This window comes from Fistularia commersonii, chromosome 12 (assembly GCF_037954325.1).
Source record: "Fistularia commersonii isolate RoL2024-O1a breed Wild chromosome 12, RoL_Fcom_v1.0, whole genome shotgun sequence".
Taxonomy (NCBI): Eukaryota; Metazoa; Chordata; class Actinopteri; order Syngnathiformes; family Fistulariidae; genus Fistularia; species Fistularia commersonii.
Genome location: NC_141295.1, coordinates 9,508,424 through 9,535,244, shown reverse-complemented (window position 1 = coordinate 9,535,244; position 26,821 = coordinate 9,508,424). Strand labels below are relative to the sequence as shown.

The 26,821-nt window shown below is 39.0% G+C and overlaps 2 protein-coding genes across 17 annotated transcripts in view; both read right to left on the bottom strand.

The window, feature by feature from the left end:
* The window catches only part of camk2d2 (calcium/calmodulin-dependent protein kinase (CaM kinase) II delta 2), a 37,834-nt gene extending 19,480 nt beyond the window's left edge, over positions 1 to 18,354 (bottom strand). For 14 of the 15 annotated variants that reach the window (XM_086156912.1, XM_086156918.1, XM_086156920.1 and 11 more), the window contains exons 1-2: positions 17,896 to 18,353; positions 13,001 to 13,095 (exon numbers count right to left, since the gene is read on the bottom strand). In XM_086156912.1, the coding sequence (XP_086013038.1) occupies positions 13,001 to 13,095; positions 17,896 to 17,957 (157 nt within the window). In that variant the 5' untranslated portion in view covers positions 17,958 to 18,353. Of the gene's footprint in view, positions 1 to 13,000; positions 13,096 to 17,895 lie in introns of all 15 variants that reach the window. The other variant, XM_086156922.1, reaches the window with a different exon arrangement.
* A 1,050-nt stretch (positions 18,355 to 19,404) lies between these two features.
* cxcl8a (chemokine (C-X-C motif) ligand 8a) lies at positions 19,405 to 20,555 on the bottom strand. Of its 2 annotated transcripts, XM_086156094.1 has the most exons (4): positions 20,374 to 20,555; positions 20,117 to 20,249; positions 19,914 to 20,000; positions 19,405 to 19,788 (listed from the first exon to the last, which is right to left on the bottom strand). In XM_086156094.1, the coding sequence occupies exons 1-4, from the start codon at positions 20,429 to 20,431 to the stop codon at positions 19,776 to 19,778; spliced, it is 291 nt and encodes a 96-aa protein (XP_086012220.1). In that variant the 5' UTR covers positions 20,432 to 20,555; the 3' UTR covers positions 19,405 to 19,775. The 2 variants fall into 2 exon arrangements, with proteins under 2 accessions (XP_086012220.1, XP_086012221.1); XM_086156095.1 differs by lacking the exon at positions 19,405 to 19,788 and having other exon boundaries at positions 19,910 to 20,000.
* Positions 20,556 to 26,821: the final 6,266 nt, after the last annotated feature.

Below are 26,821 nucleotides of genomic sequence, written 5' to 3'. Positions count from 1 at the left end.
TATTTTTAGAATCAGTTCTTTTAGTTTTGTTTTTTTTTTATCTATGGTACCAAAAATAATGATAATTCGTTAGGTGAATAATGGTAGTGGAAATGATTCTCCTTCAGATCGATATAACAGTTGGTTCAATACCATTCAAAAATAAAAATAAGCACTTCAGCTGCAAATCCTTCATATCAGGAGCCCTGGAAAAAAATAATGCTTTTTTTTCATATGCTAATCAAGTGAGAACACCTTTGGCCTACATGTGTGTAACTTCATTTTTTCCACTTTTTTTTGCTATTGTATCCATTAACCTTTCAAAAATTCCTTGCAGTATATCATGATGTATATGCCAACCAAAATTGCTCAGTCAGGCAGGAGTCCAGATGGATAATAAATGGGGATGTAATCCTCACATACTTGAGCTGTTACTCGAAGGGCAACATTGGATGTGAGCGAAAAGCAAATATTTTGCAAATGGAACATGATATAGTTGTCACACATAGAAAGGTCACCTGACACGGAGATTAATGTTTTGCCGCCTTGTGGCTGCAAAGAGAAAGGAATATGTGGCTCGGTAGCCATCAGAGAGGGTCAACCATTTCTCCGTCATAATTTATAAAAACGACGTCCTAACGTTGTTCTTTTTTTTTCACTGTGAGACACCTAATTCTGATGATAGTGATTTGGAGCAAATGAGTCAAAGGAGCGGTCGTTACGGTGTACACAGTACGCAGTACAGTGTTGAGGCGACCCATTTCAGCTTTGCCTCGGGACATGGGGAGCAAGAGAGTGAAAGTGAGGGAGAGGAAAAAGAGCAGAGGGTTCTACTTTTTTTTTTTCCGAATAAAATAGGGCGCCTATTTTTCACTCGTATCCTTTTCTCCTTCCTCTGATCTTGTGGGTGCTATGGAAACTGTGGACTCAGTTGAGCTGAAAAGCAAGACCAGCGGAGAACACAGAGTACTTCCATTCCCATTATAGATGCAGGTATCTGCTTGTTTAAGTATGGTGGGAATTAAACTGGGGTTCAAATTAGCGTAATACAAAATTATTGAAAGCTGACTATAATTTGACCGAGAGAGGGTTCATACATGCCTGACGGAGAATTTTTTTACCTCAAAGAGAGAGATATCAAGCCATGAAAAAAAAAAAGTTGACACAAGCTGCGAGTGCACATGTTGAAACAAATAGTATAAAGAGCGAAACCCCGGAGCTTCACGTACTCTCTTTTCCATGTGAAACAAAGAGAAAGGATGCTGGTTTGCCTTACTAAGATATGGAAATGATGGTTTTGCAGCCATGAGCCCACACATTATTACATTCATTCAAATGGATTCAAAGCTTGAAAGTAATAATACTGAAATGAAATGAGCAATGAATATTCCCACAGTGATTTGTTTTATAGCTACATTTCATTTTCATGTAGTGGTCTTATTTAGCATTTGGTCTTCCATTTGATCTTATGCCTACTAAATCGCTTGTATTTCAGACAGCTGACTGACATACCTTAAAAGTCAGAAGCAGGATGTAAACTTGTCACGTTTACTCTTGCCGAAATCTTTCTGTTGTACCTCAGCTCTGAAGAGGCTTCTAGGATGAGAAGTGGTGTAACGTCTTCGAGGGAAGAAATTCCAAGGCAGATTGCCACAAACATATTTGGATAAGAATTAACCATGACCTTGATGACCAAGAACCTCCACAGCCACATTTAGTAACTGAAAACACCACGAAATATTCTGCGAAGTGATGTTCTTCTCGCGGGGCCTTTGACAGACATAATTCGAACGTAACGCTTACGTGAGCAAGTCACTCTGCGTTTGTTTAGATAAAGTCTGTGCTCTCGAGACGAGCACAGCAGCATCGAGGCAAACAGCCGCCCTGACAGGCAGTTACAGAAACAAGGCCAACTTAGCCATTATTTCATGATTAGTTGGAACTTCTGAGCATTTTAATCTGGATTTGGAAAGCAGGATGTATCCTCTTTCCAAAACCAACACTCTATAATTGATTGTTCTGACGTTTGTATGAGTTGTCACTCGTTATTCCTTTTTACATTCAGTCACGCTGATCAGTCATAGGTGAGGCCACTTTGCAGCACCAGGCCTGTGGCCATTGCTCATACTATTTAGTGTGGTAATCTATTTAAAAAGATACTGACAGCTCCGGATATGAAAAAAATAGTCTTTTTTGCATTATTGTTTTAAACATAATCAGTTCATCCATCCATACCAAAAACCTCAATTTTCTTTCCCAGTTAATGTAAAGTTGAATTTATCAGTTGTAAGCTAGGACTAGTGACTTTAGACTACTGCTTCCTAAACATGATTCAAACTGATCATTCTATTTTTAAAATAGTGGACAATAAATTTAAAGTTAACGTAAAAAATCAATCGTTGCATATATGAGTGATAGTGTATACATTTTGGAAATTACATAAGACATTAAGACACATATTAGTTGTGCCCGAATTAAGTTACCTAGTATTCACATGCAATTCTGAGACGGACTTCTGGGAAAATAAGATCATGGGCAGAATTGGTAAAAAAAAAAGCCTAGTACTCATCTGAATCCACTGCTTGGGAAAAGAAGTGACTGCGAAACCTCTAAACTATCCAGAAGCTTGTCATCAACATTTTCTGTCATTTGAAACATTAATCTGTGTCAATTTGCACAAACGTTTTAAAAAGCCAAAAAAACAAGGTATTTTGAACAAATCTCACAAACCAGAAATCCTTCTATGGTCTTCTGAATATTTGGAGATGTGAAGATTTCATGGCAGGCGCTCGAAATGTATATCATAATATATTAACCATAACAAAAGAATAATCCATTACATTGATAGTGTTTGTTACTGTATTTACTGTATGGTAAATTACTGTATTTACTGTATGGTAAATTACTGTATACATTGTAAATGTTTGCCATAGTCCTATTTCTCCTTCCTCCACAGGTAGTCCATCTCCCAGCTGGCTGGACTTCTGTTGTCTAGCAACTCCAGCACCAATCAGAACTGTCAGGCCTCCCCTCCTCTCCTCTCTGCAGTGGAACCAGCCTTGCATGCAAATGTCTGATACCAAGAGTTCGGACACAATTATCAAAGTCTGCTTAACTTACATACAAAAAAAGAGCAAAAATATTAATTTTGCAGTAGCACTCAAAAATTAAAATACAGTCAATCGCTCCCCTGTTATATGAAATCATCGGATGGGATCTTTGCAGTAACTTGTGTATTAAAGATCTATTTAAGCATTGCCATGTGATAATGTTGAGATAGGAAAGTTTTTTCAAAATAAATACTTAATACATTCAGAGAGTGAAAGAAAAATGAACACAACAAACGATATCCCCTTGGCTGTTCACAGTTACATGAGGAGCGAAAGAGGAGGAGACAGTTAGGTTACCGGCACTTAAGTCATAATGACATACATGCACAGTAGATCTTTTTATAACTCTATAGAGTAACGCATTTATCCAGCATTTATGCTCTGGTACCCTGTTTACTGATACTTGTATACAAGTTCTTCATGATCACTCTTTGTCCCAAGAAGCCCAGTTACTAAATGGTATTAATGTTTACTACCTTCCACATTGCTTTTGCAGGCATTGAAAAATCCATGAACAAAGTTTTCCTGTCATGAAAAAAAAACAGTTTCTCCAAGAAGTTTAACTCTCCTATGGAATTTTTGAGGAGGAAACCAAAATAATGGCCAGAGGTTTAGACATCTCTCCACTTAATCACAAATAGATGATGCTCTTTTTTTTTCGTAATGCTAGCACGATGGGACTCAGCTGGAGTCTTTTGAGTAACCCTACACCCCCCCAAAGGCTTTTCACCCTGTACAACTCCAGAAAAGGAGTCAAACGTCTCCCTAGGAGATTTGTTCCAGGGTCAACGTTGTAAGCAGAAGGGAGTTAAACTATATAAAGCTTAAATGCTATATAGGTGCACTCTCAGGTGTCCACCTTTGACTGCAGTCTGATCATACAATATCATACAAAACCCTGATGTCTTAGAGTTGATGAGCCCCAAGGGGTGTTATTAATTATGACTAACCACTCATAAAATGCTAGCCCAGCCAATTCATCTCTCTATTTGCTAGTGGTAATATTCTGTATTTACATGTGCTGTCTCTGTATGAACCCCCAGCTTGTCTATGTCTATGTCTGTGTCTATGTCTAAGTCTATGTCTATGTCTATGTCTATGTCTATGTCTATGTCTATGTCTATGTCTATGTCTATGTCTATGTCTATGTCTATGTCAATGTCTTTGACGTGCGGTGTGTTTCATGGCTGGTGAGGCACTGACGTTTACTGTAGCTTGCAATTGCTAATTATATTATTCTGTAGCCGAGAAGTAAGAAGGATCTCTGGGATCAGCAGTGCCCCCTACCACGAGGCACTGTTACTGCGTGCCTCACTTAATGTCTTCGCAGTTGTTTTATGATTTCTCAGCACAAGAAATGCATTACAGTTGTTGACGAAAAACATTATACACATCAGCTAAACTATGGAAATTCAGTTCATATATTAAAAGTGTTTGAAAATTTTAATAGTGACATACACAGAGACAGCAAGATGGTCTCAGTGCATAGCATGCCAGCACAGTTTGCATAATCATTGTGCAATCCATAGTGGGCTCAGATGGTTGCTGTGTCACCGCACATCTCCTCTTCATATTTGAACGGTAAATGTGAATTTTTTCTCAGCAATTTGAAAAAAAAACTAAAAATGGTGAAGTTAAGTGGAAAATAACTTTAGTACAAATCATTGAATAAATATGACAATTTCTCTGCTGACTGCACATCAAGAGTTTTAGACTCTATGTCTATGTCTGTCTAAAACTCTTGATGTCTATAAAAATATTAGATAATAGATAATAAATTGCAATGAAAAAAAAGGATATGGTTCAAGGGTAAATACATTGAAGACAATGATTTTTTTTCTTAATTTTCCTGCCATTAGGAGTTTCTTCACAATTTGAACAGAGAATCAGAAAAGCAGCCATCTCGCTGACCTTTACTCTATAAATCACTGCAATTCTCCACTTTTTTTTTTCACTGTTTCTGAGTGTTCCCAATGTGCTGCACTGCACTGTCACTGCACTGTTGTTGTTTTGTGTCGTGATCTGTGCATGTGTTTCTGTGTGTTTGTGTGAATGTTTGTTTATGTTTGCCTTGCCTTTCCAAAGCTGCAGTTTGACATGAGAGAAGGACACAAATACAGACGGAACAAACGCCATGAAGAGCGGCGTCCGGTCATGTCAGAGTCAGGAAGAGACCGATGTAGAATAGATTCTACATCCGAAACTGAATTCACTTAAAAGGGTTTAACTGTGGACATGCTTTGTATCTTTACACTGACTGTATAATATCACTATGAATTTTGCTGCCACAGATGTAACGTATGAAAATTCATTTAAATCATCCTCGTTGGAAAAATGTGTGCTTCTGTGTTTCTGTTCATAATAAATGTATTCAAACCACCTCAACATTGAAGCCTTATTATATTTTAAAAAGGGTCTACGTGATGCCAAGGATGATATCCCTAATTAACCGGAAAGTCCATATATAACAGGGGACCGCAAACTTTTTCCTGCGAGGGCCAAATAACTTTTCCCTTCTCTGACGGGGGGGGGGGGGGCGTGCCAGTTTGTAACAAAAAATGTGATGATCGCAGAGGTGTCTAAACTTAAACACTGACTGTTTTCCCGAAAGCGACACATAACCAAAAATTAACCCTTTCTTGGATCTTGACAGGAAAAAAAAAATCAGAAAATAAATAAGAACATTATTAATGAATAATGTCTTTGTCTCATCTCTTGACAGATGAGACAGCCTTTTCTTTGAATTAAACAAAAAAAAATAATTGTTTTTCCACTGCAGGTTAAATACCCCACATTCTAAATCTATTTGTCTCTTCCCAAATCTTTTCGCCATTATTTTGTGTTATTTGACAGAGGTATGTCCAGGATTTTTTTTTTTGAGGTATGGGTTTCAGATAAGGCACAGACTGCAGAAGGATGGAATAGAATGTTACGTTCTATGCATGTACGAGTCACCATTACGTGGCCCGAATGAAAAAAAAATCATAATGTATCTCTGGTATTGTTCAGGGGCCGGGCAAAATATGGAGGCGGGCCGTATCCGGACCCCAGGCCATAGCTTGGGGACCACTGATATATAACATCCACCTAAACAAAGAAAAAAAATGTATTAACTAGGTTTTCTGAAACTACTAGAAATTAGTAGGTTTTGTGGCGGGGGGGTTTGGCGTGTTCACCTTGTTGCCAGGGTAGATGTATTGAAATAAAAAGTGTGATACATGTGTGGAATGTTAACAGTACCCTTTTATCAAGAGAGCAATTCTTTTGTGTAATATCTATTACCAAGACCAGGTCATTACCATCAACATGGTTAAATATTGTACCTTACTAGCCCTATGTTTGGTAAGGTTAAATAGGAACACATAACGCTCAACGTGAAATGACCTGCCTTGAAAACAAGGAAAGAAAAAATATACAAGATTTACTTTTTGTTTTATGTATTAATTTTCTATTTTCTTGTCATTGTCAAATTGAGGTGCATCATTTTGTATTTATTATTCTAATAAATATTCATATGGTGTCCATAAGCAACTCTCCAAATGCCCCATACTGTGTGTGTAATAAGTGGGGATTCAATGCCTGATACTCAACAGTGAAAAAATATTAAAAAAATGGTTAAATGTTTTTTTGGACAGGGGTTGTTATATAAATCTGAAATCTGAAAATCATGAAATCTGAAATTGTTAGTGCCTTGAGCATCATGGGAAGTTTAAAATCATTGATGCAACAAGTGCTTTGCAGCCATGTTCGGCAAATGCCATTAAAACAAGTAACAAGTTTTGAACTGTTAATTCTTCGCTGAGAAATCGAAATGAAAATTGAAAAAAAAAAACATTCTGAGGGAAAACAAAGACACTACCTATAAATTCCAACAACTGCCGTAATTTCCCGACTATAAGCTGCTACTTTTTTTACACGCTTTGAACATTGCAGCTTTTTTGTGCAAACAAGCTTCACCCTGCAAAAACATTTAGCCTCGTCACATCAAACCAATAAAATTACCGTTAAATTCTGAAGCTGTTCAATTCCGACGCTGAAGAAGAAGACGTTAATGATTTTAGTGCCCGGGAGTTAGACAAATATTACAGTCAGCTGGAGTTGGACAAAGCGGGGATGGAAAATGGATGGATGTATGGACTTTTCTTTGTGTTATTTTTTATTAATCTTTTTCATCAGGTTACAGTGTTACAGGCACTGTTCAGAAAAAAGCATTTCCAGTACTTATTTGTCAATGTTATCGGTATGTATTTAATTAAAAGTTTACAACAAATGTATCTGTGGAACAATCTCATGTTACAATGTGGATACCTACGACTTATAGACAAGTGCGGCCTATATATATGTAAACATGTATTCATTTATTTGTTTTTAGCCGGTATTTAGCTTATACTCAGATGCGCTCAATAGTCCAGAAATTACGGTATCCTGCTTTCTCGTAAGAGGACATACAAAAGGTGGTGACTGTGAGAGATAAATATTTATTTGGAGTATTTGAGTTGTGTATCTTTACTGCTGTTTTGGTGAGTTGTCCATTTGGCAAAGACTTTGCAGTAACTTAGTAGCATTTTATGGATTGTTTTTAGAGTTCCAGGAAAGATAAAGAATGAAAAACACACATACAATCGGGAAACTCTTGTATATTGGATATTTGTCTGAGATTCTGACCTCCTCCTTTTTAAATCTGAACATATATTACACTTGAACTTCGATATTCATTCTTCTGTCAATAATTTCCACTTTTGAAACAAAAAAAGCATTATTACTAAGTGCATTTTTTTTATGCACACCACTGGGACTTTCTCTGCCCAAACAATTCATGACAGGACGTAACATCCTGAAAGCAGGCTTACTGGACTGGAACCTGTTGAGCTGTTTGTTAAAAAAAAACTAAAATAAAAAATGCCGTACTAGGACGGTGATAAGAGCCTTTTAAAATAACTTGTAATGTTTACTTTGTTACTGCGGAAAGGGAAAAAACAAGATGAGTTTCACAATGCAATCACATCTGGACTTAGTATTGGCATGATCCAAGGTTAAATGACTGACAGGGATGGTAAAAAACCTTGATCAGGGAAATACCCAAGACTTGCGAGTCTGCAAATATTGCGACACTCTTTGCAGTGTTTAGGGGTTTTTTTTTTCGGATGATTTTGTCAGTTTAATAACCTTTATCGTTTCAGATACCGCCTCCCTCTCGGCAATCTGTTTGTCACCTTGGTTACAGGCGTCCTCCCTCACCTCTGTCTAACTTTCAACAGTTCCTCGGTATTTATACAGAGATAGTGTCGCTGGGGAGAAAAAAAAAATCAATAAAATGAATCAAAAACACAGAAATAAAAAAGCCATACAGGAGTCATTGAAAAAGAAGAAAGACAGAGGAGCTTATAAGTCAGTAATTAATGGTGTCCTTGCCTTCATTGTCCTCGTATTTCCAAGCTGGAGGATCATTATTATTTTGTGATTCCATCATTTACAAAGTGCACGTACATTAAACCTCCAATCGGGGGAATGTCAGGTCATTTGAGTTCAGATCTTAAGTCTCATCTAGTGAAAAAAACCCTGTCTGCAGACGGAGTCTCTGTTGTCATGGAAATATTATTCTTGTCTTGTGGGCTGGATCTTAAAATGTTCACTTAATACAGAGTGAATTCAATCTGGAAGTCCACAAATGTAATTCAATGAGTATAATATCCAATTGGATAAGAGCTAAAATCCTAAAGTACTTCTTTCCAGACTGTGCTTTATTTTGATTTAAGACCAAAAGAACATGGGACACTTGTTTTCCATAAATATTTCATTGTGAGGATAGTTTCAACTTGAAATAGCAAAAATACATATGCATACATAAGCATTTCTGTGTGCGTACTTGTATGTGTGTGTGTGTGTGTGTGTGTGTTTGTGTGTGTGTGTGTGAGAGGGGAGGAGGGGTGGATGAAGAAAAGGGTAATATATTTTTAGCAAACCCCAGAGTGTCATTCCCCCTCACTACCGATCCTTTTCCTTTTCACTTCTTCCTTTATAATCTCAACATCATGAACGTAGAAACTGATTCAGTGTCAGCCGGTTAAATCGATGCATCATTTGTAATATTTTTTTTCTGTGGTTATTTTATTTGTGATTACATGTCATTATATCTGTTTTCGAAGTTGTAGTTGTCTGAATCTCAAAAACAGAGTTTGAGTTCTGTGAAAATCAGCTGAACGAGTTGCCGTTTCAGCATTTCTTCTTATTTTTTCTAAAGATTATTGAATTGAAAAACACAAACAATTGTAACACTTGTCAAATGTAGCACAAATATTATTAACACCCAGAAATAATACAAGTGAAAAAAACAGTACGTTTGCAGGTCCGCATATGATTTTATTAAAAATTAATTTATGGAAATATATTTATATTTCACCATTTGCATTTATCTTAAATGAAGATTAATGCATATAATACAATTTTGTGTTTTATTAATGCTTGATTTAATCGCATTTACTTGTAAAAAAAATTTGAATTATTGTTGTGACCTTAAACTGAACATTGCAAAAAGACCCAGCTGTTGAGAAACGCCGGCAGACACACATTAGAGCGGTTAAGTCGGTGCCTTAGAAAAAAAAAGGACAAGGACACGGACCCATAAACACACACGAAAAGAGGAGGACATGTAGACACAAAAAGAGACATAACACACTCATCACAAACAAATACAAAGTGACAAAGGATAACAGACAGAGTCATAGTGACACTGATGCATGCAGGGAGAGGGCGAATATTCTACTGCTGTGAGGAATATGCACACACACACACACACACACACACACACACACACACACACACACACACACACACACATACAAGTCAGTGCTGATGTGCAGCTCTTGCTTTCCCTGTCGGTTTATCTCTCTCTTCCTCCTCTTTCTCACTTCCAACCTTTCACTTCCTCTTTTCCTAACCCTTCCTCTCATTCATTGAGTCATCTGCAACTCTTAATGAAATACCACATAATCAGGATTGCAGATGGCAGTGCTCTAGCAGATCCTATTGGTTCATCAGAGAACCACAAAGACACACACACACACACACACATGCATGCACGTATGTACACACACATGCACGTATGTGCTTATCGCACAAACACACAAACACACACACACACACAGCCTTGATCTTCCCGCATTTGAGCTACCAATCCTACTCTAAACCCCTTTCAATTATATATGCTCACATACACAAATGGAGCACATGCGCAGTGAGGGAGTGGGTTGGGGAGGTCATGATCCTGCCAGAGAGATGGGAATCAGTGCAAGTCTAAGGCTTATCATGGAAAGACGGTAAGACCATATCTGACACGCCAGCATGCCCGGCATGTAAACCTCTGAACACTGAAACGCAGAGAGCTACAGAGAGAGCGTTTATGTTTGTACATTTGACCACCCATAGATAACCCATTGCAGTATTTTTGGAAGGTCTATCCGTATATCCACGTTGTCAGATACCGATCTCTCTGCAGAGGTGTCAATTACCAACATCGTGCGCACCAATAGGAAGCTGTGCAGAGAGGTGCGGTGAGTTTCATGGCTGGTGAGGCGCTGACGTTTACTGTAGCTTGCAATTGCTAATAATATTATTCTGTAGCCGAGTAGTAAGAAGGATCCCTGGGATCAGCGGCGCCCCCTACCACGAGGCACCGTTACTGCGTGCCTCAGTTAATGTCTCTTCGATGCCGTTTTAAGATTGCCCAGCACAAAAAACACGTTGCAGTTGTTGACAAAAGACATTATACACATCAGATAAACTGTGGAAATTTAGTTCATATATTAAGCATTTGAATATTTTAATAGTGACATACACAGAGACAGCAATGCAGTCTCAGTGCATAGCATGCCTGCACAGTTAGCGTAATAATTGTGCAATCCATTGTGAGCTAAGATGATTACTGTGTCACTGCATGTCTCTTCTTCATATTTGAACTGTAAATGTGAATTTTTTTTTAGCGATTTTGGGAAAAAAAACTAGAAATGGTGAAGTTAAGTGGAAAATAACTTTATAGTACAAATCATTTAATAAATATAACAATTAAATTCATTTTTTCATTTTACATTTTTTTCTAAGCACAAGCACAAAAATCTATCCAAAATCGCAAAACAAAACACCCTTCTTAGTCTTCATCACCACACCACATTGTTAATCCCTGGATATAAGCTGTCATCTGCATTTGTTATTAACATTTAAGATTTAGTCTAGACAGAGTTATACATATAACTGCTAGAATGAGCTTCAATCAACTTTTGCAGAGGAATGGTGATGTTTATCTTAAACGGCGTACCTACGTGGGATATCCTGTAATTACAAGCTCTTTTGTACTCTCGCTGTACCATTAGTTCATTATAAGTCTATATATATTCATATATTCAAACAGAATTTGTGGCTGAGGGAGATATATAAGGTACAATACGCTGTTGGTCAAAACTGGAAGACACATGCTACAAGGAAAACATGCAAGAGGTAGAGGAGGCAGGAGAAGATAAGGAACAAGTCAGGGACTTTTAGAAGGAGAAAAGACATGCATAATTTTGTCAAAAATCAAAATATATAAAAAATTATAGCAAAGTAGCAACGAACATGAACAGAGACGGAAACAGATGGGGAGCTGCCGGAAGGATGTAAAGAAAAGGAAATACTACAAATAGGGAAGGCAGAGATTTTCAACTTACTGCACACAAACCATGCTGCGATTTTTTTTTTTTTTTTTTTTTTTGGAGAAACGGCACATATCTACACAATCCTCTCACCATGAGTAGAATGAAGATGTGAAAGGTTATCAAAGTCTGGCAAGTAGTGACAAAGCACACCAATGGTCTGGGAAGAAGAAGGAACAGCAGCACCATAACACACCACTTGTGATCACAAACACCACTAGCAGTTCCTGGATCATGTGTGTACATGTCAGTGTGTGAGCTAGTGTGTAATTGTGTGTGTGTGTGTGTTTGTGTGCCCAAACCCTGTGGCAACCAGGCCAGCAGCTACAATTACAGTGACGGATGTGAAAGAACTGGGTCGGATTTGCAAGAGATCTCCCCCTGGGACGACAAGACCAGTCAGAGCCCTGAATCAATTCAGAACACATGCAGGCACATGCAAGCACATAGGCAAACACACACGCTCGCGTAAGGTTGGATGTATTGAACATTTAAGCGGAATAAGAAAATAATGATTAAAAATGGACAAAGTGTGTGGATCACGGCACAAAAAGTACAAGAAGGGGAACCTGGCAATCAAGTGGTTAGGGCCTACGCGTGGGAGAAAACAAACCCGAGAAAGGAGTCCCTGATGAGACTCCTCGCCGGCCAAAAGATTTAGTGCATTTCACACCACGATGTCTTGTCTGAGTATTTCCCATTTTTTTCTGCAAGACTATGTGAAAGGAACAAGTGTCTCTTGTGGTAATAAGTCAAGTCTGAAATATCTCCTCAAGACGCTTTGGCGATTGAGAAGCCGTATTTATGTTGACAAGGCGGAGCTGAAAAGGAGGAGAATCTGACTGAGACACAGGCAACCAGTCATGTCAAGCAACCATCAGTTACAATATTCTAAATGACAGGTCGCAACCTGAAACACACCCCGCGACCACAAGCATGTTAGCAGGATATTAAAAGTGACAAGTTAAGGCCATTTTCTCATTACTATATACGCAGTCCTTTTGGGATCACCGATGCAGATCTGAAAACGTTAAAGTGCTTCTTTGAAATGGTGTCATAAATTAAACAAAAAGTAGGTTATATATATGGTAAAGTCTAACAACAGCTTGTCCTTCCTGGCTTCTACAGCACAATCGCATACGCGTAAACACAAACTAATGCAAAAAAAAAAAAGGGATCAACCAAAAAATGTGAGTTTCTCTAAAATTCTAACTCTATGCATCCTACCTCTGGCAGAAAGTTTCTTGGTGTTGATGATTTTGGCAGCATACTCTTGCCCAGATGAGATCTTCACACACCTTCTAACCACAGAAAATGCTCCCCTGGAATGATTACAGACAAAGAAACACATGATCACATTAAGAACTTGAGAAAATTGTGTGAGGCTCAATATTAGCTGATGTTCTGAGAGGTACTGGATGCATGCTACATAAATAAGTGTCAAAAATGTGAGGCTTATTTTGACAAAGTCCTATAGATCATTTTGATGTGAATACCTGCATTTGATAAGCGTATGGGATCTTTGACCCCTAACACCAATATACACTATGCTATTATTTTACTTTTTATTAATTATGCAGTTTGGGGGTCAATACAGGAGCCGCAGTTTGAGAAAATCACAATATATTAACAGAGAAAAAATATAAACAAAGATCTTATCACTGAATACATGTAACAACAGATTATTAGTATTTTTTCACATTCCCCAGACCTAAGGTTTATTGTGTTAGCCTAAGAGTCAACAAAAAGCTAGTCCAGCAAAACTTATAAGCACAATATTGTTTTGTGAAGCCACAATTTCTTTTAGTATTGTCATTTTAATATATTTTATTTGGGTATATGTGAATTACAAACTAATGTGCAACAGTGTATCAGTATATTCCTAAATCTGGCTACCGTTAATAATAAAGGCGCTCTGGGGGAATTGAAGACTGGCTGGGATATTAAAATCTCTTGTGAGAATGAGCCCAACACGGCTTAGACTGAGCTCAGGTTGATTTGAAGACAGACAACTGGACAGTGATTAAAGAGAAACCCCATGAAAGTGACCTAAAAAAAAGGTCTTGGGCAACAGCAAATACCTTAAGACATTGATTCCTATCACAAGTCAAGTCTGAAACATCACCCGAAAAAATTCCCGTTGGTGTTGATTTTAGTTAAGAGCTTGTAATCGTATATGATTCCTCTTCAAATGACTCAACCATTTAATTTAGGGCCAAAAGCACCACCACAATGATTTCTGCAACCCCACCTGTGAGTAGTACGAGTACAGGCAGAAAATGTCTGCAAATGCCACCCACAGCGTGACGAAGATATCGATACGCCCTCCCAGTTGCTTATCCTGCACTAAGGGTCACAAGGGGATGCTGGAACCCATCCCAGCTGTCATCGGGTGAGCGGTGGGGTAAAACCTGGACTGCTCACCAGTCAAACGCAGGGCCACATGCAAAGACAGAAAACCATTCACTCACTCATTCGGGCAATTTTCCCGATTTTTTTTCCAATTAACCTGCTGCATGCTTTTGAATTGTGGGAGGAAACCAGGGGAGAACATGCAAACTGGGAAAAGTGCTGTAAGGCCTAAGCGGTGATCACTGTGCTGCTGTGCCACCCCCTCTCAGTTGCCATTTTCCCAATTTTATAAGACATTTAATATATTATACGTCCATATATTTCCAAATGAATGCAGGCTGAACTTTTAAAAAGCACAATTTATAGAAATAAGTCTGGCTTCTTTTAAATGACTTCACCAAGGAGTCCTCAGATATCACAGATGGTCGTCTGTAACCTTGAGATGAAATTCTAACTTTTGATGGTGACAAAAGTATTTGCGATAAGGAACACTGTCATAATCCCTATATAACACGATCATAATCAATAGACAAGCCTATTAGCAGCAACAGACACCCAAACGTGTTAAATGTCGTTTAACTTATGTGTTCTATGCTACTTCTGACACATATATGAAGATCAAAAACTAGGTCGGTTATATTTGAATGGAAGAGGAGACTGGAGTGTTGCATCTCCCATGTCTAAATGCAGCCGTGGACAGTTCCTCTCCAGCCAAACAGGCGATATTCAACCTCCATCTATGTCTGCGTGCATAAGTTCTTTCAAAATGAATCCGTTGTGCTCCAAAGCCAAACTTATTTTACTTCCCGATATTAACGCTAATATCAGGCACAATAAGGAAACAGGGAATGAGCTGAAAGTATTTGTAAGCTAGCCTTAAATGAACCTTGTGCACCACTTCCTGTACGCTGGGTGTCATCATTATTTGGTGAAGTGCATTTAAATATTTAAATATGAAAATAAAGAAAATAAATAAAGCTTTGCCGGAGCACCACTGAGTATATTGTGATGTCTGCCATGTTATCTAACATCCTCTGAAGTGAGCAGCTTGCCACTAAGGCTTACCTCTTATTAATAGGGGATTTGGTAAAGAAATTATCATAGCATTACATGTTATATAAGAATTTTACTTAACTATTTTGGATAGTTGAGGAGATTTGACAGAGAAGTGCATATATTAACTGCATCTGCTGTCTGAATATGATTGCTTTTAGAAGTGAAATAAAGGAAACCAATCAGAAATAGGTGCCGTAATATTAAGTACATAGACAGCAACCACAGTCATCACTGACAAACAACAGGATTTAGATTATGACAGGAAGTGACTCTGTGATGATAGAACAGTGGAGAAACAGCTCATTTTGATGACTGTACATCAAGAGAATGCAAATTTCCACATCATCTGTTAATAAATCAACAGGATCCTTTATCGACCTTGGATTTTAAAAAAATTACATGTTTATATGTTTATTTATCACGCACTAAAATGTGCTTCGAATCAAAAATACAACATAAAATAGATCACCGATCCTCCAATTATGCTGCAAATTTAAAACCATGTTAGCAGTTTGTTCTACAGTAAGACGAATCCGCTGGCATCCATTGATTAACATGTGTCTGTATGTATCTGTGTGTTTATGTGATGGCGTGTTTTCTGTATGCATGTTTTTAGGTTGTGTGCGGACAACCAACAGTGCAAAACCCAAGCCATTGGGTGAATGGTTGTATGTCTCTATACGATATGTAAATGAGAGGGTTGAATGGCTTTATATGACACCTGAATAACAGGGTAAATGGTTATATGTCCCTAAATGACGTGTGAATGAGAAGTTAAATGGTTGTATGTCTCTATAACGGGGGTCTCAGACTCGCGGCCCTTGGAACAATATTTTGTGGCCCCCTGCCTGAAATCAAATATTTGTGTTAGTGCGGCCCGCACATTTTTTCTCACATGCATCAGTGGGTTTAAAAAAAAAAACTGGCAAGGAAAAAAATGAAAACGTAACTTTGCAATGTATTTTTTTTGCTTCAAAATTTGAAAAACAAAATGATTGTCTAGTGACATTGTTAAAATGATATTTTCTTATTTCTATAAAAAAAAAAAAAAAACGATGGCAAAAAACCTGCGGCAAAATTAAAAAGATTGATTTAATAACCAGAATAGCCTTATAAATATTATACCTCCTCTTGTACATGTTACTAATCAATTTTCTAATAAATTGTAGTGGCAAATTTTCCCACTCCGACAAGATTTTCTCTTTTAACTCAACAATAATTTTAAGGTGAATTTTGTAATCTCATCAATTACTCTTTAGAGGAACAGTTCAAGACGTATGGAGATTTTTATAATTTACCTGCTTACCTCCTTTTCACTTAAACAAAGCAAAAATTTGGACTTAGTGTTACTTCTAGGTAATGATTTTACCAGTTTGGCCCCCTTTACATCAAATTAGGCCATATGTGGCCTAATGAGTTTGATACCCCTGCTCTATAACATGTGTAAATGAGAGGATGATTGTTTGTATGGTTCTATATGATGGGTGAATGAGGAGGGGCTGCATGTGTGTTTTTATCTCTAAAGGTCATGCAAATAACAGAGCGTACGCCTATACGATGAGTAAATGACAAATGGTTGTTTGTCTCTATGTGCTGTGATCCACTGGTGACCGGTCAAGAGTGAACATTGCCGTTCGCCCAATGACAGCTGGGATCCGTTCCCATGCAAACATGAGCGCAACACAAGCGGAATAGATAATGAACAAATGAATGAGTGAATGAATGAATGAGCACAGTCATAAATGCAAAAGAAGCTGACGCTTTCTTATAATGTTGGAACAGAAAATCAGAAACTGGCAGTGCATCTCTTTTTCTCTCTCTCCTATTCTATCTCTGCAGACATCTGGGACAAAGTAGACCGTCCGCGGGAGTTCGAGCAGGTCAGTGTGCGTGTGACCACATGAATGCGCACGCAACCCCCTGTACGTGCACGGGGGGGAGACGCACAACGTGCCACGCAACTGTGCGTAAAAGGTGTAAAAGGTCATCCCGAAGCCCGCATACATGCAGACAATCCTAGGAGAACCTCCCCGCACGGGTGTCATTCAAAAACCCGTTGCCATTGCCAACTGCATGTTCTACTGTCGCATTACTGCTGAGTATTTCAGGCAGATCAGGGTGAGGGGGTGGGGGATGATTGTTTATTCATTTCTTTATATCTCTATTGATTTGGATGCGCATCCGCACACCGCGACGCACTTTTTTTTCAGCACGGGGAGCTCCCCGCATCTCAATGGCACCGCAAAAGGTTGAAATGACACATTTGCACCCGCACAGGATGGGGTTGGGAGGGGTGGGGTAGTGCGGGGTGGTGGGTGGGGGTGAGATCTCGTTCCCACGTCCTCTTTCGTAAACGCAACACGCGGGCGGGATTTCAAATGCGGGGGTTAAACCCGGATTGGAAACGCAGAAAACCTGCATGATAATTTGAGATTTGAGACCCCCCCCCAACACACACACACACACACACACCGGTCGGGCTTCGACTCTCCATTGACAGGCGCGTGCGCGTGTACACACACACTTGCACATACAAACACACACACACACACACACACACGTCAATGCGCACAGACAAGGGAATACGCGTCCTTAAACCAAGGCGGCCTATTACATAATGTGCTGACATGTACATATAAGATGCCGGATGATGATATGAAAATTAAACATACACCCACACACACACACACACACACACACACATGTGTCCTTACTTCCCCAGCTCCTCGAACAGCTGGTATTCGTCGGTAAATCGCGTGCAGATCGTTAACGCCATCCTGAAGGAGGTGCCAAGGGGTGTGTTCACTGGCAAACGGTATCCACCGCCGCCGCCGCCGCCGCCGCAAGCAGTCGTCAACACCGCCCGGTTTCTGCCGTGGAACCGCAAGCGAGGGATTCATGCACGAATGAAGCGCGTCAGCGAGGAGATCTGGCGTGGCGTGGCGTGGCGTGGCGGGGAGATTTTTTTTTTTTTTTTGCCCGTGTGAACCCTTCAGACGTTTGGAGCTTCTTCTTCTTCTCGTTTACATCCAGCGGTCTGTAACATCTCGTAGACGCAGCATTTTTTTTTTTGTTATTTTTGCGTTAGGGGTAATGGTCTGTGCGTGGCCTGTTTCCGCGCGCAGCCTCGTCTTATTGCGCGAACCCGCGCTGCACTACCGCACCTACCCCCGGCTGAGCGCTCAGTCCCGCCCCCTCGCCTGTATCCTCACAAAGGCCAAAAAAAATTTAAAAAAAAACAAGAAAAGCGATCGCACAGATATGTCTTCACCCTTTTGTCGTTGTTTCAATGTCACTAATAAGACAACAAAAACGAAATCGGCGACGGATTATGAGAAAAATCTGTTAATAAAAAAAATAAGAATAAGTGTTACCAACCCATTTTCCCACTTGTCTTCAGTGTTGGCATATACGGGGCTGTCTCAGAAAATTAGAATATTGTGATAAAGTTCTTTATCTTCTGCAATGCAATTAAACAAACAAAAATACTTTTTCATGATATTCTAATATTTTGAGATAGGATTTTTGAGTTTTCTTAAGATGTAAGCCATAATCAGCAATATTAAAATAATAAAAAAGGCTTGCAATATTTCAGTTGATTTGTAATGAATCCAGAATGTATGACATTTTTTGTTTTTGTAATTGCATTACAGAAGATAAAGAACTTTATCACAATATTCTAATTTTCTGAGACAGTCCTGTACATTTTCCTTCCCCTTCAGGGGGCCAACTAACTTCACGTCCATAAATCTCTTCTACGGTCTTTCAACCTCAGCATCCTTCCAGCCAGATGTTCACCATCCCTACTTTGTACGTGGCAAACCATCCCAGTCTGACTTTTTCTCCAGAACATCCCACACTTGCTGTCCATCTGATGGGCTCCTTCCTGATCCTATCCATCCTCATCACCCTCAGAGAACCTCAGCGTATTCTCCACATTTCCTTCCCCACTTCCAAACTCCAAACTTTCTGCTGGACATCCCAACAGTTCAAAGAAACTGTGCAGTGCAGAGAAAAACATATGCATCTATCTATCTATCTATCTATCTATCTATCTATCTATCTATCTATCTATCTATCTATCTATCTATCTATCTATCTATCTATCTATCTATCTATCTATCTATCTATCTATCTATCTATCTATCTATCTATCTATCTATCTATCAAGCACTGTGTGAAAGGGAGAAATAAAGAAAAAGCGATCATAAGTTCTACTTCATGTGCATATTTATTGAGACACACGCATTTGAGGAAATCACATTACAAAAAATATATAAAAGATAGGTATAATGTAAAAAACAGATTTGCAAGCTATAAATACGTATATAAATAAATCAATATGTTAAATATATGTATAGATATATATATCAGATAAAATATTGCTGTTTCACAAATCACAGTAACCAGCCTAAGCAGCCAAGTAAAAACTTTAGGACGTTTGATACAAACATGGCTCAAATGAATTCTGTTGTCCATTTCAACAGGTGCACGATGAAGATGTCTTCAAATTATGTCTTCAAGATTTCATCGTAGGATCCATATGGGCCTTTTTCAAGTTTCCAACTAGATCAGGCTGATGGTACATGTGCACTCAGCGTTTTTTGCTGTTGGAAAAACAGGAAAAAGACACTTTAGACAAATCAAATATGAAATCAGACATTTTAGCTCGGAGTAGTGTAGTACAAAAATGTGCCCGTGTCCGAACACCCTTATTAACTTATTAACTTACCTCTTAAGGATCAAGGAAATCACTCTCTTCACCCAAGGAGCTTCAGGGTCCAAGCAGACCTCTTGGCCAGTCTTCTTCAGAGTGGCACTATAAAGATGCAGAGATGCAACTTAGAGCAAGAATGCTTCGACAAATCAAAATCCCAACTACATATTCAATCCTGCACTTTTTAAGATCAGCCTTAAAATGAAATTTGGTCTTACATTATCTCGGTGTCCTGGCAGTGCGCGCTGGCAGGAATCAGTTCCACCTTCTCAATGTGGCGGCCGATGGGTTTGCTCTCCGTCTGGATGCAGCGGCAGCGCAGCTCCACTCCCAGGCTTCTCAGAGTCATGCCTGAAGGGGTCAGAAGTCAATTTCAGTCCACTGCAACAAGGCTGATATGGCTACATTATAGCTCAGAATAATGCAGAATAGTGACAGTTTAAAAGCCAAGCTGAGGAAAGCGAAGTGATCTCACCTTCAGTGACAACCATGCACGTCAGGAGAACTGCAACGACGACTTTCATGTTCATCATTTTGTTGTGTTCTAGGTCTGATATAATACTGCAATAATACTGTCTAGCAGAAGCTGAAGCACTAAACTCCAAAGTCCTTGAGCTGCTGTCCTCTCCAACTTTCCTTTCAACTGATTTCAACTTTCCCAGGTCTGTTTGACTATCGCTGTAGAGGTGCCGTCCCCCTTTTAAAGAAGTCTCCTTGTAATGAGTCACGTCACATGCAAGTGTTGCGCAAGGCTGGACTGTCAGATAATCCCGGGGGAATTCACCCTGTGAGGAGGCAGTGAGGTATTTGATAGTTCTGATTTGAGATCTTGTCACCTGTATTAGTTATTCAGGAAATATATAGTGACTGAAGTTTACTATGTGTAATAAGAATGCTTCGAAAGTGCAATCACTGCTTATAAACCGGTTGCTCATATCTTAGTTATATCAAACAATAAGCAATGACAATTGCAGGGTCCACGTTATAAACTGAGGTATTTGTGAAGCGGCCAATGACAAATGAACCAAGTCATCCAAGTCAACCATTTGTCAATTCTGAGGCACAATGACTCTCAATCTTGGAAATTTTTTTACCGAGTCCACGTCAGTAACCGATTCCCGAATCAGTTGCTGAACCGACATAATCAAACTTTGTGAAACGTCATGTTTCGGTGTTATTAACAACAATGCTCATGGTTGCAGGTTCATTCTTATGATAATAGAGCACGTAAAGAACATGCATTTCAACAGAAAAATACATAAAAAATTACATCTTTTTAACTCTCCCTTTACAAGGCTGTGTTTATATCGATAAAGTTTAATTTGATGTGTCACAGTGTTGCATTAAAAACGCAAAGTCATGCAAATGAAACATTCTTGAGCTATAAAGAGTGACGCATCGCTAAAGGTCCCGATCTCACTGTGGCTGACGTCACTACAGCAACTGTCAGAAGTTTGAAGGATGTGTGGTGAAATTTGTGAAGACGGCGGATCATTTTGTGGTTTTGACATACTGACTGTTCATTCTAAACTCTTTCATCGTCAAGTGTTGATTGGAAGATCAACAAAGAAAATAGATAAAGGCATAATTATTTCAGATTTTATCTTTACACTCATACATTTCGGTATTCTTTTCTCCTCCTATGACTTAATCTCTCCTGTGAAGCATGAAACAAATTGTAAAAATTGCTTGCAGCTGAATGTGGAGCATCTAATGACCTTTAATGAAATTACTCTGAATTTTGTCTTAGTATTTAATATATATATTTACATGTAATTAATCATAAAGGACATCTGATCAGCTGTTACTCAATACCTGTATTTCTTTTGTGGCCATTGCAAATGATATGATACTTGTATGTAAATGTTTATTCATTCGTTTGTTTATTCAGACTTTATTTAACCTGGTTTGTCCCGTTGAGTTCAAAGATCTCTTTTACAAGGGAGACCTGGCCAAGAGGGCATCAGCATAGCTACACTGGCATCCAACAACAGATTAGATTTACAACATTAAGACTTGCTGAAATTTAAACTCATGCAATTTAAAATAATAAATTAATGGAAGGCTTTGGAGCATCAAAAATATCATATATCTGATAGGAAACACGCACAGTAGAGTGAAACCCTTCTTTGCTGCAAAAGAGCAATTCCAGTCGTCTTGGCAAAAGCACAAGTGCATAATAAACAAAGGAAGGCTCGGTTACATTCCAGTTAACAAGTCAGAAAACAGACCATTTTCGGAAAAAATCCTTCATATTTCCAAAGAAAGATTTCTGTCGTTTAGTGATCACAGAGAGCATCTCCAGTAACTTTGGCAATACCGTAACCCTTTCTGGTGACAGTGCGGGTGATATTTGTCATGTATTGGATGGATATCACTGATATTTGCTATGATATGATATTAACCCTCTCCAGGCAGATGTTGCAGATTTGCGACAGCTAAATGCTACTTAGCTAATTACGCCACAACTTAATTTGAGCCTGAGAGGGTTAACTATCCTGCAGAAAAAAAATAAAACAACTTTAACAATGCTTTTTTAGCTAAACAACAGCAACAAATGCAAAAAAGAAATGTTTTCATGTAAATTTGTGTTTAAGAAAGGTGTAATTAACTGACTGATCACAATCACCTTTTAATAACTGATATCTCCCATTCAGAGAAACCATTATAGACACGGACTAGTTAAAAATGAAATAAACATAATATTAAGTAACTGATCTATTCATTTGAACACATTCCCTTAGTGAACAGGATGTCAGTGCTGTTGAGACAGTGATAATTGATTAAATGTGGGCTGTTACATTAGATCCCTTCGTGAGCTGCCACCTCACCGTGGTGGAGGGATTTGCATGCACGTCCCAGTGCTCCTGGGAGCTATGTATGCTTTATACCCCTGGGGGGGGTCACCCAAGGCAAACAGTTTCCAGGTGAGGTCAGAGCACAGTTCAGAAGACCCTCGAGAAGAACAACTTTGGACCTTGCTTTCCATTGCCTGGACAGTGGGTCACCAGAGCTCGCCAGGCCCAGGGGCGAGGCTCGATGGCGAGCACCTGGTGGCCGGGGATTCACCCATTGGGCTCTGCTGAGCACAGCCTGAAGGATCAACGGGGTCCCTCTTCCCCTGGGCTCACCACCCACAGAAAGGGACAAGGGGGTCTGATCCTCGACTGCAGAAGCCAGAAGCTGGCTCTTGGGAAAAGGAATGTCACCTCTCTGGCGAGGAAGGAGCCCAAGCTGGTAGTTTGGTAAGGCTGATATGGTCGTTTGTAGTTCTACATCGGACATTAAGTGTTAATGTATTATCTGACCAACAGCTTTCTCACATTAAACTAACATTTCTCTCATTTTAAACTGACTTCTTCTCTCTATCCTTCAAGTTATGAATATGCTTTATTTATGTATCATCAATACAGCTTATCCTGCAGTCACGGTCACCGGGGTAAAATTGGCCGAGAGGCAGGGCCCACCCTGGAGTTATCACTTACAGAGCAAAAAGGTCATTTATAGAGCAACATATGGAGACATTAAACCATTCAAATATCTGGGTAACTTAGAAAATAAATAAATTAATAGTTTATATATATATATATATATATACATACATCAAACTGAATATATTTATATATTCGTATATACATGATATATACATATATACACATATATATATTCATGTGTATATATATATATTCGTATATTTATGTATATGTATGTATGTATGTATATATATATATATATGTGTCAGGGTTTCACACCTAATCCCGATTTGTAATCGGCGCCAGCTGCAGCAGATGCCGCTAATCAAGATCCCTATAAAGGGCAGCGGCACGCTCTGCATGCCGCCGGGGGATTGTGGCTCTCAGACCACTGCAGAGCCCTGCCACGACCGGACCCCAACCCCGTTACGACCGGACCCAGTCGGCCGGTGTAACCTCTGATCCCGTCTGCAGTCCCGTCTGCAACCCGTCCTGGTGAGACCCAGGCCTGTGCAACTCTTTCTCGGGGCCAGGGGCTTACCTGCAACACCCTACATGCCATTTCAACGCAATAAAGCGCTTTCGATCTAGCTTTCTGTTCTGAGGTGCGGTTCCCTGCCCGAGTTCGCCCCGCGCCTCGTGACAATATGTATGTATGTGTATATAGATATTCGTATGTATATACATATGATATGTTCTTTGATGGAAAAAAAATCAGTCTCTTTCTACTGGATAACTACTACAGCCCTGAAACTGCAAAAAATAGTATACTATCTGCATTTAAGTAGTTGCAATTTAAGAGAAGAAACCGGGATTTTGAATAGGTCACAGTGTACTTGTGGATTATCATTTATACCTTACATTCTTGAATTATCAAGATTAAATCAGTGGCAAAGTTTATACCATGATGCTCCAAAGGAACGTAAAAAACACTGAAACAGTGAGAAGTTAGGGAGGCAAAGATTAAGATAAAAAATAAGTATATAATCAGCATTTCAGTTGTTGCATCTTAAGAGAAGAAACAGGAATTTTAGCAGGAAGTTTACACTGCACTTGTGGATTATTTACCATAGGCCCCGTCATGTGATTAGCTGAGATTGGGTCTGCAGTTTTAATGAGTCATGAAGAGTGACTTGATTTATGAATGGGTTTTCAAGACTGGAAAAACACTTCTGCAGAGGTCTGTGACAAGTGAGGATAAATAACAGTTGCCGGGAAATTCAGAAATGAATCACAAACATGTCATCATCCTGTCTTTCACCTTTGGGAACTATATGCAGCTGATAATAAAGCGGCAGTTTCACTGTGTTGTATGGCATTTCATACAGCTGCTTCTGCATAATAGCTGACAATGTGGGGTGGGCCTGATGTTGAAACTCTTCAAATGTGGCTAAAGAAAATCCCTGGAGGAAACTGTAATCATTAGCTGTTTACAGGTTAGGAAATGTCAGAAAATTTCTGGCTACGAAAAAAGGGGTGATATACATGAGTGCATGTGTTGCCTGAAGGTTCTTACATTCCATATATGTGTAACAGCTTCCCTCTGACGTTACATGTCATGCCTGTACACGTTCGCCATTCTGTCATGAAATTTTCCCATATGATGATATAGTCATATATTTTGTATATATCAATCATACATACTGATCATATAATAACATATTACAATGATACAGTTAAATGGTGAATCATAATAGTATGACTTTAACCATGACACTGAGAATACTGCTGTTATGTAAGATTACAACCTTTAAGTATTTCATAAAGAAAAAAAAAAAAAAACCCGCACAAATTTGTTAAAATTGTTTTTTTTTTGTTTTTTTTATTTAGGTTTTCTCTACATCAATGACAGGTACATATCATTATCCAAAAACAAGAAACAGAAAACAAACAAGCGAAAAAAAAAAAAAATCCACTCCACATAGGTAATCTAAAAGGATATGATACTTATGTCCAGTGCCAGTCCAAAACTCTTTGAGTCTAACCTTATTGTATTAGTAAAGACATGGCAGGAGCCCATCATCTAGTAAAGATAGGCTTCTGAAGTTTTAACAAGTAATTTGCGCCATACTTAAATGTAAACATCCAATACTTTTTGGATCTATGTATTATGTAGGGGGATCTGGTTTTAACCACCTGATAGTTATAGCTTTTAATGCTGCTGTGAACAATATGTTTAGGAGGTATTTTTCATCCTTTCTGTCTATACCCATAGGGGTTGCTCCTAATAATGCAGTTGTAGGGCTTTGTGGAAGGTCCAGTTTTAAGACCGCTTTGAGGACGTCAAAAACCTCCTTCCAAAATAAACTTCATTTGGGGCAAAGCCAAAATATATGTGTATGGTTGGCAATATCTTTGACAAATTTTTACTCAAGCAAGAACTACAACGTGTCGGCCCCATCTTAGCTATTACTTCCGGTGTTCTGAAAAACCTAATAATTACTTTCCACTTGAATTCTCTCCAGGAGTTTGAATTTGTGGTCCGGTGTGCGTCAATACATATCTCCAGGACTCCATTAGGGATCAGCTTTGAGCCCCTTCTTGTTTGCAGTGGTGATGGACAGGCTGACAGATGAGCCTATGAAGGAATCTCCATGGACCATGATATTTGCAGATGATATTGTGAAAATCTAGCGAGGTGGAGGTATGTCCTGGAAAGGAGAGGAATGAAGGTTAGTCTCAGCAAGACAGGGTATATGTGAGTGAATGAGTGGAACCCAGGTGGAACAGTGAGACTACAGGGAGTGGAGATCAAGAAATTGGAGGATTTCAGGTTCTTGCGGTCAACACTCCAGAGCAGTGGAATGTGTGGAAAAGAGGTGAAGAAACAGTTCAAGCAGGTTGGAATGGGCGGAGAAAAGTGTCAGGGGTACAATGTGATAGAAGACTATCAGCTAGAATGAGAGGAAAGGTGTACAAGACAATGGTGAGACCAGCGATGCTGTACAGCCTAATAACACTGCCAATGACGAAAAGACAGGAGGCAAAGCTAGAGGTTGCAGAGATGAAGATGCTAAGGTTCTCTTTGGGAGTGACAAGGATGGAGAGGATCAAGAATGGGTCTATCAGAGAAACAGCACATGTTAGATGTTTTGGAGAGAAGGTCAGAGAAGCCAGACTGAGATGCTTCGGTCATGTACTGAGGAGGGATAGTGAATACTGTATATTGCTAGACAGATGCTAGAATTGAAGCAGCCAGGCGGGAGGTCTAGAGGAGGACAAAAGATAAGATTTATGGATGTAGTGGGAGAGGATATGAAGTTAGTTGTTGTGAGAGAGGAGGATACAGAGAATAGAAAGGAGATGCAATACAACTGAAAAAGAAGAGGAAATTGAAAGAAAAACATAATTAGTATTACTATAAGCAATTGTCAAAAAAAAAAATCCTGCAAAGTCAGTTCTGAGTCTTATTAAATAAATTTTCAAATTTATTGACAAGGGTTCGTGTAA